Source organism: Neovison vison, chromosome 3 (genome assembly GCF_020171115.1).
Source record: "Neovison vison isolate M4711 chromosome 3, ASM_NN_V1, whole genome shotgun sequence".
Lineage (NCBI taxonomy): Eukaryota > Metazoa > Chordata > Mammalia > Carnivora > Mustelidae > Neogale > Neogale vison.
In genome coordinates, this window is record NC_058093.1 from 68,483,679 (window position 1) to 68,498,759 (window position 15,081).

At 41.7% G+C, this 15,081-nt stretch overlaps 1 protein-coding gene across 1 annotated transcript in view; it reads left to right on the forward strand.

Moving 5' to 3' along the window:
- METAP1D (methionyl aminopeptidase type 1D, mitochondrial) overlaps positions 1 to 15,081 on the forward strand; it is an 86,812-nt gene continuing 71,731 nt past the window's right edge. Inside the window, 2 exon segments of the mRNA XM_044242338.1 lie at positions 1 to 407; positions 409 to 487. Coding sequence (XP_044098273.1) covers positions 33 to 407; positions 409 to 487 — 454 coding nt within the window. The 5' untranslated portion in view covers positions 1 to 32.

The following is a 15,081-nucleotide window of genomic DNA, read 5'->3' on the forward strand; positions in this document are numbered from 1 at the left end:
AATCCAGGGAAATTGCAACAGAGTGGCCGACGATGCAAAGTGCTATGTTGAACGCTAGATTGTGCTTTATTTTTTCCTCCCGACTTCACGTTTCCATGCACCAAAATGTTGATGCTACAAATATTGGATGCCACGCTTACCTGACACGCTTCTTCCATCCCACCTGGGCGCAGGGGCTCTGAGCGAGCGCGCGAACCGTGGCTGGAGCCCGCCTCTCGCGGCCGGAGCGGGCTCGGCGGGCCGCGGGTTCCCCTGCTGGCCCCAGTGCCGGAGCCGCTTCGCTGCCGGGACTCCCGCAGTCAGCCCCCCGCGCGCACGCGCGCTCCCCCGGGGTGGCCCGGGCGCCTCCAGTTTTCGGCAGGGCTGCGACTGGACAGTTCCTGCGGGCGGGGCGGGGCGGGACGGGACGGCTGAGGAGTGCTCCGCGACCACGTGATCGGCGTTAACATGGCGGCGCCCAGCGGCGTCCACCTGCTCGTCCGCAGAGGTAAGCACCTGGAGAACAGTTCCGCGGGGTTTTGCTCGGTAGCTCTCTCGCTAAGCACCCGGGTTCAAAGGGGTTACACCCCCGCGCTCAAACATTTCGGTGCACACGGATGTAACTTTCAGTTGTACCGATACACGCAGACACACAGGCTGACACGGACACGCCGCAGGAACAGACACATTTATCCACTCGTCATTTGCCTGGACCGCGTCACTGCGTGGCATCTATTCGCAGTCACCCCTTGAGGTTTATGGGACATTGTCTGGAGTCTTCTTCCCCACGTCAGTTGTATGATTAGTGTAGCAAACTTACTTATTTTGGCTGTGGAGAGATGAATCTACGGTAACTCGGGAATGCGCCTGGATACCCATTGCCACAGAGAAAGCAGTTGGTGTTTGTTGTATCTATTGGCATGATACAATACATCTTTGGGGGAAACTTGCAACATGTGATTATTCTGTCACAGTGACTTAAAGTGAGGAGGAGAAGAAATCATGCGGGAGTAGCTCTCAGTAGGTGTTACCCTTGCATGAGTGGTGAGACTTCAGTAAATATGCAGATACTTTTGCAGGGAAATTAGGGGAATCCTTGTTAGATTTGTTCTGAATCTTGCTTAGAAAGAACTAAGAAGTTGTCTCAAGGATTGGGAAAGAGAGGAACTAACATATTTTGAGGTGTCAGGCATATAGGATCAGAAGCTCTGTGAGGTAAATATTATTTTCATAGTAAATAGCTACCGTTTATTAAGTGCTTTTTAAAAAAATTTACATATAATGTATTATTTGCTTCAGGGGTTCAAGTCTGTGAATCATCAGTCTTACACAATCCACATCAATCACCATAGCACGGAAGTACATGATGCGGTGTCAGGACCTTACATATGCTAGCTACCTTTTTTTTTTTTTTTTTTTAAAGTTCCCCTTGGTGTTTTTTTTTTTCTTTTTTTTCCCCAATTTATTTATTTTCAGAAAAACAGTATTCATTATTTTTTCACCACACCCAGTGCTCCGCTAGCTACCTTTTAAAACCTAATGAGCTGGGGCCCCTGGGTGGCTCAGTGGGTTATGCCTCTGCCTTCGGGTCAGGTCTTGATCTCAGGGTCCTGGGATCCAGCCCCTCATGGGGCTCTGTGCTCAGCAGGGAGCCTGCTTCCCCTTCTCTCTCTGTCTGCTTCTCTGCCTACCTGTGATCTCTCTCTCTCCGTCAAATAAATAAATAAAATCTTTTTTAAAAATAAAATAAATAAAACCTAGTGAGTTAGTGCGTGCTTCAGCAGCACCTATACTAAAATCGAAACGATGCAATACAGAGGTTAGCGTGTAATCCCTGGGCAGGGGTGATACGCAATTTCATAAAGCGTTCCATATTTTTTGAATTAAAAATTTAAGATTATAACTAAACAAAGGAACACTGTACTGTGAAAAGTAAATAAACAAAACCCAATGAGTTACTCATTGGGCATTGAATTAAAAGGCATTACTCCCGATTTGCAGATGAGAAAAGTGAGGCAGAGAAGTTAAGTAATGTGACTAAGGCCGCACAGATTGTAAGAGGAGCCAGAGGAAAATTTGAAGTGAGATATGTGCAAGAAGAAAATGATGCAAGCAGTATTTTGGACTGGTTGGTTGTTAGAGTGGAAGTCAACAGGAGAGAGCGCAACCCTGTGAAAAGAGCCGTAATTTACATCTCTTAAGATCTGGGCTCCAGGCCAAATTCTGTTTACTAATTGAGTTACTTTTCTGTTTCCTCTTTTGGCAAGAAATAGTGTTATTTATACATTCTTGTGTACCACAGGTAATGGTGAAGAGAATCTGGGGAGATAGTCAAGGTGGTGGAGGAACCAAAACACACAGGCACATGTATATTATATGATGTACACATATATGTGTGTGTATGTATATAATCCCCGCAGATTACAGAAATAATCTTTTTTGGGGGGGGGTCATGATTTTGACGAATGGTGGTTCAGACAATCCTGGGAAAGACAGCTATAGGGAAGCCAGGTCAGGTTATTGGTTCTTATAACCCATTCCATTATATCCCACAGTGCTGTAACAACTAAAAGAGGGATCTTCTGATTAGAAAAGGGACAGAAAATGTGTCATCAGGGAGAGATTTAGTGACCAGGAAAGGTCACCTTTATGGATCCTTTGTACGTGAAGGAATGGGGAAGGCAAATAAGTGGGACATACTTTCTCTTTTACAACCTGGTCACTTTCATGAGCCAGTCTCTCCTGGTTTGTCTTCCACCTCTCTGATTTTCCCAGACTTTCACTAGGCTCTACTGTTGGGTTTCTAAATATTATTGTTCCCCAGGATTTTGTCCTGAACTTCCATCGCTGCTTTCTCTCTTTGTTGTCACCAAATTTATCTACCTCAATGACTGTCAAATCTAGATGATTTTTAAAAAGTTGAACAGAGTGTCTGCTGAAACTGGGCACCAGCTGTAGTCCAGCTCTCTGTTCGGTATCTTTTCCTAGATGTCTCATAGGGCCCTTAAACTCAACAGGTTCAACATGGAGGTGAGTATTTTTCTACATCTTCTTCTAGGCCTATAGACTCTATCTCCATCAATGGTATTGCCACCCAGTCAGTATCTAAGTAAAAGCATTTGAGTTCTCTTGGTCCCCACAATTTTTTAAACATTTCTCTGTTCAGTGAGTTAGTAAATCCCATTTCTTTTTTTTTTAAGATATAACGATTTTAAGATTTTATTTATGTATTTGACAGAGAGAGAGAGCATGCAAGCAAGGGGCAGAGGGAGAGGAAGAAACAGGCTCCCTGCTGAGCAGGGAGCCCAACCCAGGGCTCAATCCCAGGACTCTGGGATCATGACCTGAGCCAAAAGCAGACGCCTAACTGTCTGAGCCACCCAGGCACCCCAGTAAATCCCATCCCCCGCAAGCTATTTATTTACTTATTTTTAATTCAAGTATAATTAACCTATAGCGTTATGTTACTTTCAGATGTACAATATAATGATTCAACAATTCTCTACATTACTTGGTGCACATCCTATTCCTTGGATCCCTCCAGTTTTCTGCATAGTCTAAGTACAAGTCTTTACCATTCCTTGGCTAGACAGGGCCTTTGTAACTGGTCTCCACCCCAAGTCCATCTTCTTTCCCACAACCACAGTTCTGTCTCTAAAATTCTGATCTGATTATGATGCTTCCCTGATGAAAAACTTCTGGGAGCTCTTCTTTGCTGTGATAAAGTCCCTTAGCATGCAAGGCCAGCTCCAGCACACTACTTAATCTTTGCAGCCTCATCTCCTGTCAGTTCCCTTTCTTCATATTGCTGCTAAGGTTTACAGCTGTGTGCATCCTTAACTGTGCTCCTGCAATGTCCTTTTTCACCTGACAAACCATTCATCCCTCAAGGCCACACCTAAATTCCATCTCTCCTTTAAGCTTGCTTTCTTCTGCCCAGCCAAACTAACCCACTCTGCTTATATAGCACTTGGGTTGTACCTTTACCAGAACACTTGTCACCTGGCATCAAAGTATGTATACTTCTCTAGAAAATATTAGTTTACACCTCTGTCACACCGCTAGAATCAGAGCTTCTTATAGGTGTGTCTTACCTTCTTTATCTGTCTCCGCAAGGCCTGTAGCACAGTGTCTGGACATGGTAAGTACTCAGTTTCATAACTGAATGAAAACCCTTTCAGATTGCAACCTCCTACAGAAATATTTGTGCACAAAAGTTGTACAGTAGGCCTAAAGAATAAATATCTCAAAATGTCAGTTTCTAGGATGCCTGGGTGGCTCAGTCATTAAGCGTCTGCCTTCGGCTCAGGTCATGAACCCAGGGTCCTGGGATTGAGCCCCACCATCGGACTCCCTGTTTAGTGGGAAGCCTGCTTCTCCCATTCTCCATCACTGCTTCCCCTGCTTGTGTTCCCTCTCTCACTCTCTCTCTCTGTCAAATAAATAAATAAAATCTTTTTTAAAAATGTCAGTTTCCCGGGCGCCTGGGTGGCTCAGAGGGTTAAGCCTCTGCCTTCGGTGCAGGTCATGGTCCCAGGGTCCAGGGATCGAGCCCCGCATTGGGCTCTCCACTCAGTGGGGAGCCTGCTTCTCCCTCTCTCTCTCTGCCTGCTGCTCTGCCTACTTGTGATCTCTTTCTGTCAAATAAATAAATAAAATCTTTTAAAAAATAAATAAAAATGTCAGTTTCCTTCACATAACAGGCCTAGATAGTGAATTTTTTTCCTTCCTTCCTTCTTCCTTCCATTTTTCCTCCCTTCCTTCCTTCCTTCCTTCCTTTCTTTTTCACTTTCTTTTTTATATTCCATCTCTCCAAGAATAATGTAAGACAATTTTACTTCTGTGTATCTTTTTTGGCAACTGTGAAAAATTCATTCCAGGTTATTTGAATTGTGAATCAGACTTATAATTAGAAAGAAAAAAAAACTGAAATGGGAAAAGGGAAGAAATCTAAAAGAGAAGTGCTTGAAGTTTAAGCAGTGTAGCCCTAGGAGAGATGAAGGAAGCTGATGGAAGTAAACCCTTGCACCTCGACTCCATCCTGCTGTGGAAACAAGCCATGTGGAAGGAGTTGATGCTGTGAGAGGAGATGGGGCAGACTGTTGGCAAGTCTGACAGAAACTCTAAGGAAGACATATCTGGTGGGTGTGTGGAATAGTCTGGCCTTTCCAGAGGGCTGTGTGGCAATGTCTTCGAGATACAAGGTATATACGCCTTTTACCTAACAATTCTGCTTTTAGGAATTTATCCTAAGAGAACAATAGAATGAGTATGCAAAGGTGCTTGAACAAGATTGTATATTGGTGATATTGGACAGAATCTGAAATGTCCAGTGGTAAGAGAATGGCTACATAAATTGTGGTTCATCCGTTCACTGGAGTGCTATGCAGCTAATAGAAAAGATGATGTCAAGGGGCACCTGGGTGGCTCATTCAGTTAAGTGTCTGACTCTTGGTTTTGGCTCAGGTCATGATCTCAGGGTATTGAGTTTGAGACCCAAGTGGGGCTCCACACTCTGTGTAGAATCTGTTTGAGAGTTCCTCTTCCTGTCCCTCTGCCCCTCCTGATCATACTTTCTTTTTGTCAAATAAATAAATAAATAAATAAAGATTATAGACTTAGTCATTGATACATATTGAGGGAAAAAAACAGGGCATAGAACAGTACATCTCCCTTATGTAAAAGTACCTTTCTTTGCTTTCTTGTGCATATATGCACAAAGAGATATATAGAATACGTTCACCCAAATGTTCATAGTTGTCATTTCTAGATTGTGAGATTGGACTGAGTTTTACTTTTTGGTGCTTGATGTGTTTGAATTTTATATAGTGAGCATTTTTGTTATCCAAATATTACATAATATATTCAAGTAGAATATGTTATTCATTGCCATACTATAATTTAAGATGCATATAATGCTACTAATATTTCATTATTCATTTTTTTTAGTTTAACAAATTTAAGAAATATTTACAAGTGCTTCTGTTCTTTTGTGACTCTAAAGCCATCAATTTTTCCACTGAGAATTCTCTTTCCATAATGGTTTTTCAAAAATTTATCCTCCAGGTCAGGGAGGGGCTGTTGTACATCATGAATTAAGTACTTTAAACTTTTGTCAGTTGACCTGAGATCCTTCCTATCTTGTATAGCTTCTGTAGAAAAATGTATCTTCAGTTTTGCCAAACCAAGTCAGAATTTGGTTTTGAGATGTGGTCTCAAAAAATGGAAAATGGTATTATAATAAGGAGCTTCCTGTGACTTAATCTCTATTCATGTTGACAGCCAGAGAGTGAAATGGATTTTTGCTAGTAGGATATTTTTTTAACAAATACTTTCCCAGCCCTCTTATAATATAGCTTGTTACTCATGGATTAAGACATACTTAAGGGGCGCCTGGGTGGCTCAGTGGGTTGGGCTGCTGCCTTCAGCTCGGGTCTTGATCTCAGGGGCCTGGGATCGAGTCCCGCATCGAGCTCTGTGCACCGCGGGGAGCCTGCTTCCTCCTCTCTCTCTCTGCCTGCCTCTCTGCCTACTTGTAATCTCTCTCTGTCAAATAAATAAATAAAATCTTTAAAAAAAAAAAAAAGACATACTTAATAAAAAAAAAAAATCATGGTCCTAAATTCTCTAAAGTCAGGCATGTCCCTAAAGCCATATAGGCTCTTATGTTTTTCCTCTGCTTGAAACAGCTTTCTATAGCACAGATAGTTCCTGTCTCCCATTGAAATTATAAAATCTCAGTGCACAGTGCAGGACCTGTAGACCCTCAGTGATGAATACTTGCAGTCATTTAAAAAACAACAACAACCATGACTTTTTAAAAAGATTTTATGTATTTATTTGACAGAGAGAGTGATCACAAGTAGGCAGAGAGGCAGGCAGAGAGAGAGAGGGAAGCAAGCTCCTCAAGGAACAGAGAGCCCAAAGCAGGGCTCGATCCCAGGACCCTGAGGCCCTGACCTGAGCTGAAGGCAGAGGCTCAATCGGCTGAGCTACCCAGGTGCCCCATCAACCATAATGATGACCTGTATTTGTTGACATGGAATGATGTCTAAAACTTATATTGTTTGGAAAAAGCAAGTTATAGGACAGTTTAATATAATCTCATTTTGTAAAATAAAACAGCAGTATCTTTGTGTGCGTCTAAGTTTAAGCAGTATAGCCATAGGAGAGATGAAGGAAGCTGATAGAAGTAAATCCTTGCACATTTTGCATAGGTTATAGAGAGAGAGAAAGAGAAAATATTCCAAATACTATGAAATTCCCATTTTCCCAAGCATTGGAAATCTTTGAAAATGCAGAGTGAATGCAGTGTATCTTAGGGAATTTGAGAAAGATGGAAGGATAAAAATATGTGTACAGAGCTTCACTTGAACATCTTATTTTATAGTTAAAACAACTTTTTCTTGTGGAGATTGGATTTTCTTTTTTAGCTCTTGAACATGGAGAATTTCATTTTTTTAAGATTTTATTTACTCATTTGCGAGAGAGAGTGTGCACACATGTGCAGGTGGGGGGGAGGGGCAGAGGGAGAAGCAGACTCCCCACTGAGCGGGGAGCCCAGCTGGACTTGGTGGCTCAGTTCCAAGATCCCTGAGATCATGACCTGAGCTGAAGGCGGACACTTGACTGACTGAGCCACCCAGGTACCCTGGAACATGGAGAATTTCTAATATTCATAAAGGAGAGTGGTAAAATAAACTCCCACATATCTATCACTAGTTATAATAATCACCAATTTATGGCCGCTCTTGATTTATCTTTACCCCTAGCCACTCTCTCCCTGGAACTGGATTGTTTTGAAGCACATCCCAGATATTATATAATTTCATCTGTAGATTTTTCATTATGTATCTCTGAAAGACAGGGAGCCCTTTTTATTTTCTTCATATATTCTACATATCAGTTCTAGAATTTTCGACTGGTTCTTTTCTTACAGTTTCCATTTCTCTGTTGAGATTTCCCAGCTGTTCACTCATTATGTCTACCTTTTCCTTTAAGTACTTGAACATACATATTTTTAGTAACCATTTTTAAAGTCCTTATCTGTTAATTCTGTCATCTGGGTGATTTCAGGGTCTGTTCCTATTTTACTGACTATGACTTTGGTTTTCTTTTCTCTCAACCATTTCTTTTAATTTACAGTTTGTGTTCAAGGCAGATCAATTCTATAACATGAGAAATTACTCTGAATCAAAGTATAAATACACAAACATAATGTATAACCTGAAATAGATAAATGGCATTCAGATATGAAGCAAAAAGGAAGGTTCAGATCTGTTGGATATGGTTGTTCCACTGTGGGTTCCTGAAGATGGGAGAAAATGACTTCGGTTATCAAGACTACTGTTACCATATTAGATATTGGAACATCTAAGCTTTAGCATGTGACCGTACAAACGAAAGACCTTAGAGAGGATCTAATTCTTTTTAAAGATTTTTATTTATTTATTTGACAGAGACACAGTGAGAGAGGGAACACAAGCAGGGGAAGTGGGAGAGGGAGAAGCAGGCTTCCCACTGAGCAGGGAGCCTAATGGGGGGCTCGATCCTAGAATGCTGGGATCATAACCTGAGCTGAAGGCAGACGCTTAACGATTGAGCCACCCAGGCACCCTTAGAGGGTCTATTTTTAAAAAGCTCTCTGTGCGCTGAGGCAGTTGTGGAAAGATTTACTCTCCAGAGCCAAGCCCACGTTAGGGTTTGGATCAGGTTCTAACTATCTAAAAATATTGACTAAGAACAGAAAGCATTCCAAATATAGGTATTCTGATTGAGTTGTGGTTTTTTTTTTGTTTTGTTTTTGTTTTTTAAGATTTATTTAGTTATTTATTTTAGAAACAGAGAGAAAGGAGTGCCTGGGTGGCTCAGTTAAGCATCTGCCTTTGGCTTGGGTCACAGCCCTAGGGTCCTGGGATGGAGCCCTGTGTTGGACTCCTTGCTCAGTAGGGAGCCTGCTTCTCCCTCCTCCCCGCTTGTACTGTCTGTTGCTATCTTTGTCTCTCTTTCAAATAAATGGATAAAAACTTAAAAAAAGAAGATGAAGGAGAAGGGGAAGAAGAAGAAGAGAGAGTGCATGCAAGGGCAGGGGTAGAGGGCGAGAAGCACACTCCCTGCTGAGCACAGAGCCCAATGCGGGGCTGAATCCCCCAAAACTGAGTTCATGACCTGAGCTTCTATCAAGAGTTTGATGCTTAAGTAACTGAGCCAACCAGGTGCCCCTATTGTCATTTTCAAAGTCCTTATTTTTTAAGCCACATTAAGGTAATCATCTCTTAACTCATTCTGGATGTTAATATTAACATTCCTCATCTAGTCAAAATCTTCACATGCTCTTCGAATCAGTCAAATTTGGGATCCGCAGCATTTTCTGTGTTAATAAGGTGTGGAATTAGCAGATTTGATGAAGAACCTTTGTTTTCCTTGTCACACTGGATGTCTAGATGCCATTTGACTTGGGTTTAGAAAATGGGTAATATAGATGTTCTTGGCCTGAATCTTTAAACAGAATAGATACAGAAGGGATAAGAGGATTGTACAGAGACTAGCTGTTGACTGCAGAGCACTACCACTTGCCTTGGTGGCATTAGCTGGATTTGGAGAAGCCAGAGTATTCTGGGAGGAGTTACTTGAAAGCGTTACAGCAGCTATTTGATTTGAGAATGAGTTAAATTTTTTTTTAAGACTTATTTATTTATTTGACACAGAGAGAGAGATCATAAGTAGACGGAGAGGCAGGCAGAGAGAGAGAGAGAAGCAGGCTCCCTGCTGAGCAGAGAGCCTGATGCGGGACTCGATCCCAGGACCCTGAGATCATGACCTGAGCCGAAGGCAGCGGCTTAACCCACTGAGCCACCCAGGCACCCCAACAGCTATTTGATTTGAATAAGTTTGTGTGGGTAGGCACAGGGCCAGAAGCACTAGCCCCAGTCTGGCCTGGCCACCATCCCTCTGTCCTTGTCCACTGCATTATCATCAGTGCATGGTGCATCTCACTGAATGCTGGGTGTGTGGAGAACCCCTGGCTTGGGGTGGGTGCAGGTGAGGGCTACTTCCCCCCCCACCTTGACTGTGGGTCACATTTTTCTGCTTCTTTAAATGTTATCTAATGTGGAATTATATATGGGACATCATGAATAATTCCTTGTACAGGTTATGTTGTTTTTCTTTAAATATGTTGAGTTTTGTTCTGACAGGCAGTTAAATTACTGGCAAATCTTTTTGATTCCACAAGCCTTAGTTTTATTCTTCGTTAGAGTGAATCTAATTTGCCCTTAGACCTAGAGTGTAGCCCTTACTCTAGTGCAGAGGTCAGCAAACTTTTTCTAGAGAGGGCCAGGTAGTAAATATTCGAGGCTTTCGTGGACCCTGTGGTCTCTCTTGCAACTCTTCAACTTGCCAATATAGTGCAAAAGCTGCATAGATTTTACTAAACAAATAAGTGTAGCTATTTTCCAATAACATTTTCTTTGCAAAATTGGTGAGCCAGGTCTTACTTTGCCCTCCTTTGCTCTGCTAATGTTTGATTCTTACTCCTAAGGCGTGATCTTTCTGACATCTCCTTTGAATGCCTTTTCAGCTCCAGGGAGGTCTCTCGACTCTGAGCTGGACCCCAACTTCTCTCAGCCCCGCAGTCTCTAGAATCTCTGTTCACACTCAGCCTACAGCAGCAACCATCTGGTAGACCTTCGGCCTCCCTTCCAGTACCCTGACACACAGATTCCAGCAGGGTCAGCAACCAGAACTCTGCCTCCCTAACTCAGCAGCGAGGTGCTGTGGCTGTTCAGCTTACACCTCCCAAAGGCTGCCATTTAGAATGGTTTCCCCAGGCAGAACACTGGAGACAGTCTGGGTTTACTCTGTGTATTTGTTTACCCTCAATGTTCACCATTTGCAGTGGTTAATATCCAGTGCTAAAAAATAGTTCCTTCGTGTTTTGTCTAGTTAATTTAGTTGTTTAGAACAGGAGGGAATTCTGATAACAGTTATGTCAACATGACCAGGAGAGAAAGTCACATTTTTTTTTTTAACCTATAGGTTTACTTTCCCACTTATCAGTACTTTTTTCCTTGAAATTTATTTGTTGAAGCAACTGGTTAGTATGTCTGCCCTTTGGAGCTTTCCACATTCTGGATTTTGTGGATTGTATATCTAATGGGGTCATTTAGAATGTTCCTCTGTAAAATCACTGTTAGATCTAAGGCCTGACCTGATTTAGGTTAGACTTTTTGGGGGGGTGGGGTAGGGGGAAGAAAACTTCATAGGGTGTTGCTTTTTGAGATGTTAGAGGCCACCAGTGATGATTACTTGGCTCCATTAGGTCATTGGAGTTTGCAAAATGGCAGTATTTTTTTTTAAAGATTTTATTTATCTATTTGACAGAGAGAGATCACAAGTAGGCAGAGAGGCAGGCAGAGAGAGAGAGGAGGAAGCAGGCTCCCTGCCAAGCAGAGAGCCCGATGCGGGACTCGATCCCAGGACCCTGAGATCATGACCCGAGCCGAAGGCAGCGGCTTAACCCACTGAGCCACCCAGGCGCCCCCAAAATGGCAGTATTTTAATTCCATCATTCCTTCTTGATTTATTGTTGAAAAATGTCTACAGAGAGAAACTTTCTCATTGAGTATTTACCCTGATAGACCTCATCCTGGAAAGTTAAATGCTTGATTTGTTCTCTTTATTCACCAGTTTTGGTTGTTGTTGTTGTTTTTTTTTTTAGGATTTTATTTATTTATTTGACAGAGATCACAAGAGGAAGGGAAGCAGGCTCCCTGCTGAGCAGAGGAGCCTGATGCGGGGCTCAATCCCAGGACCCTGGGATCATGACCTGAGCGGAAGTCAGAGGCTTTAACCCACTGAGCCACCCAGGCACCCCTGTTCACCGGTTTTTAAACAACAAGTTTACCCTCCATAAGTGACCAATGAGTTGCGTAGAATAATGTGGATTTATTTTTAATTGTGTATCTACTTCTTTAATTTTATGAAAATATATGTGAGGATTATGTAGCGTTGAAACAGAATCCTAATGCAGGATTGCAAGATTCAAGGTAGAAAACCGAAAGCTATTGACAGAAGTAGCATTTTACAAAATGAATTTAGGGAATTCTTACTATAATGTAATGTTAGAGTAGATTATAAGGTGAGAAAGAATTGAATTTCTCCCAGAGCTTTTTGCAAGTTGAGTCTCATACTATTAGTCATTCACACTCTAGCAAGAGACTCACTTTTTTATCTAGTGAAATGTCAGATCCTGTGCTTACAATATATATGCTTCTTGGGGCACCTGGGTGGCTCAGTTGAGTTCCTGCTCAACGGGAATCCTGCTTCTCCCTCTCCCTCTGCCTACAGCTCTGCCTGCTTGTGCATGCGCTCTCTCTCTCTTGCTCTCTCTCTCTCTCTCTGTCAAATAAATAAATAAATAAAATCTTAAAAAAAAAAGAAAATAAAGTCTATTTAAAAAATAACTTAAACTTTCTGAATTCTATTTGGTTCATCTGTTAAAAAAAGGACAGGGTATAAAGTCATCTAAGCCAAACGAAAATTAAATGAGAGAACCTGTAACAACACCTAGCATAAGAAATGCCCTGGGTGCCTGGGTGGTTCACTCATTAAGCATCTGCTTTGACTCGGGTCATGATCCCAGGGTCCTGGGATTGAATCCCATGTGGGGCTCCCTGCTCGGCAGGAAGCCTGATTCTCCCTCTCCCACTCCCCCTGCTTGTGTTCCCTCTCTTTCTGTTTCTCTCTCTGTCAAATAAATAAGATCTTTAAAAAGAAAAAAGAAATGCCCCTTTCCTTGTGGCAGGTGTTCTCCATTGGTTGAAGTAATCACAAGGCAGCGCAGAATCGGGGGGAGTGGACATAGGAGTCCTTCCTCATGGGATAAGTGTCAGTTGTGAGAATCTAAGGCTGTTTCTTGAATACAATGGGGAGACAAGGAATGAACTTCCCAGATATATGCAAAATTTTGTCTATATAAGCAGATTTCTGCTAGAAAATATGCATGGCTTTCATTAATTTCCTGAAGTAAGATGTGATCTGGGAAAAAAAAAAAAGCATTTCCCTTAGATTATTAAAATTCTTTGATACTCCTCCCATGGAAGAGTAGGATCTATGTCCACTCCCCTGATCTTGGGCTGCCCTGTGACTGCTTCAACCTAAAGAGAATGGGGGGGGGGTGATGCTGTGTGACTTCCAAGGCTGTCATAAAAGGGGATAAAAAGGGCTGCAGCTTTTGGCTTATTCACTGGAACAATCATGCTTAGAGCCTGAGTTGTCTTATAAAAAACCCAACTTCCCTGGGGCCACCATGCTGTGAGAAGGCCAAGCCATTTGGGGAGGCTTCTTGAAGGTGGTCTGGTCAGGAGACCTAGTTTCTGAGTCAACCGATCACAGGTACCAGACATGTGAGTGAATGAGCCTTCAGAGGGTTCCAGTTTCAACCACTACGTCATCCTCAGCCTTCAAGTCTTCTTGACTAAGGCCCTTAGACCTCAGGCAGCCTTAGACATTCATTTTTGAATTCTTGGCCCAAATAATCCGGGAGCATAATAAATTTATAGGCTTTTTTCTTCTGTACTGTCAAGTTTTGATTAACTTGTCATACAGCAATGGTAACCGGAACAGTTTATAGTATGTAATAGCTAGCAATAACTGATTTTAAATAATTTTCAGTAGAGGGCCCACAAAGAGCCACTTGGGAGTATATGCGGGCATGTACATGTACATATCTCCTGTAAATCTTAGAGTCACCACACACAACAAAGTATAGGTTCTTGCCAGATTATTTAAAATTTATTCATAGCCTCGATGAAATTTATCAATCTGGAGTAATTTTTGTCATAAGTGATAGTACTTAATATGGTGTTGACATTCCATCTTTACCAGGTTTCCAGGAGAACTGAGCTAGCAAATTAACCCAAGGTCAAGTTTGTCAATAGAGAAATATTCATTGAAAAGAAGCAAAGTAGCAATATTGCCATGGGGCAGAAGAGAATTTAGGGCAAAAAGCATCAGACAGAACGAAGAGGTTCATGCTCCTTTTCTCTCTGGACACTCACCATTCCCTTACTGACCTCATCAGTCCTATGATCCATTAATTTAACAAGTTGCATATTTATGCCTTCAGCCAAGACCTTTTTCCTAAATTCTAGGCTCGTACATCCAACTGCCTACTGAACATTTCCACTTGGATGTCTAATAGACATCTCAAAATCAACATGTTCAAAACGCCAAAACTGCACTTATAATCTCTTCCCTAAAATTTGTTCCATTCCAAGAACTTCCCTACCCTTAGTTGATGGTAATTTTGTCTGTCAGTTTCTCAGACCATAAACCTTTGAATCATCCCCCAGTTCCTTTCTTTTTCTCTCAGTACCTAATCTGCCAAAAAATCCTGTTTAATCTACCTTTAAGATATACCCAGAATGCATTTTGTCACCCCCCACCCTGTCACCATCCTGAGTTGAACCACTTTTGTTTCTTACCAGGATTATTGTAATAATCCACTGCTGGTCCCCCTGTTTCTACCCTTGCCCTCCTCAACTTGATTCTCAATACTAGAACCAGTCTGAACTTTAAAAATGTCAGTCAGATCATCTTACTCTTTTGTTCAAAACCTGTTTTACTGAGAGTAAAAGCCAAAGTCCTTATAATAGCCTGTAAGGCCCTACTCACAGCACTTAATGCTTTCTAACACACTGTATGATTTACTTATTTGTCATTTTTGTTGCTGTTGCTCATCTCCCCCACCAGAATGCAAGTTCTATAAGGAGAGGAGTTTTGTTTGTTTTTTTCCGCAGTGTATCCCAGGTGCCTAGAACAGTGCCTGACACATAATAAGCATTTCATAAAGATTTTTTGAATGAATGAACAAAAAGTGGATAGTTAATGTTGTTTCGATATAGCTATTAATAATGAGTCTTTATTAATCAAATAACATGTTAAAATTCATAAAGCAAGCTCTGTTAAAAGCAAAAGGATAAAACCATAATCATAGTGGGAAACTTAAGCATGCCTCTAATTTGGCAATTTAAGTAGATGTAATAAGTTTACTGAAGTTCAGAATGTTATAATTAGTAAATCTGATTTAATAATAAATTT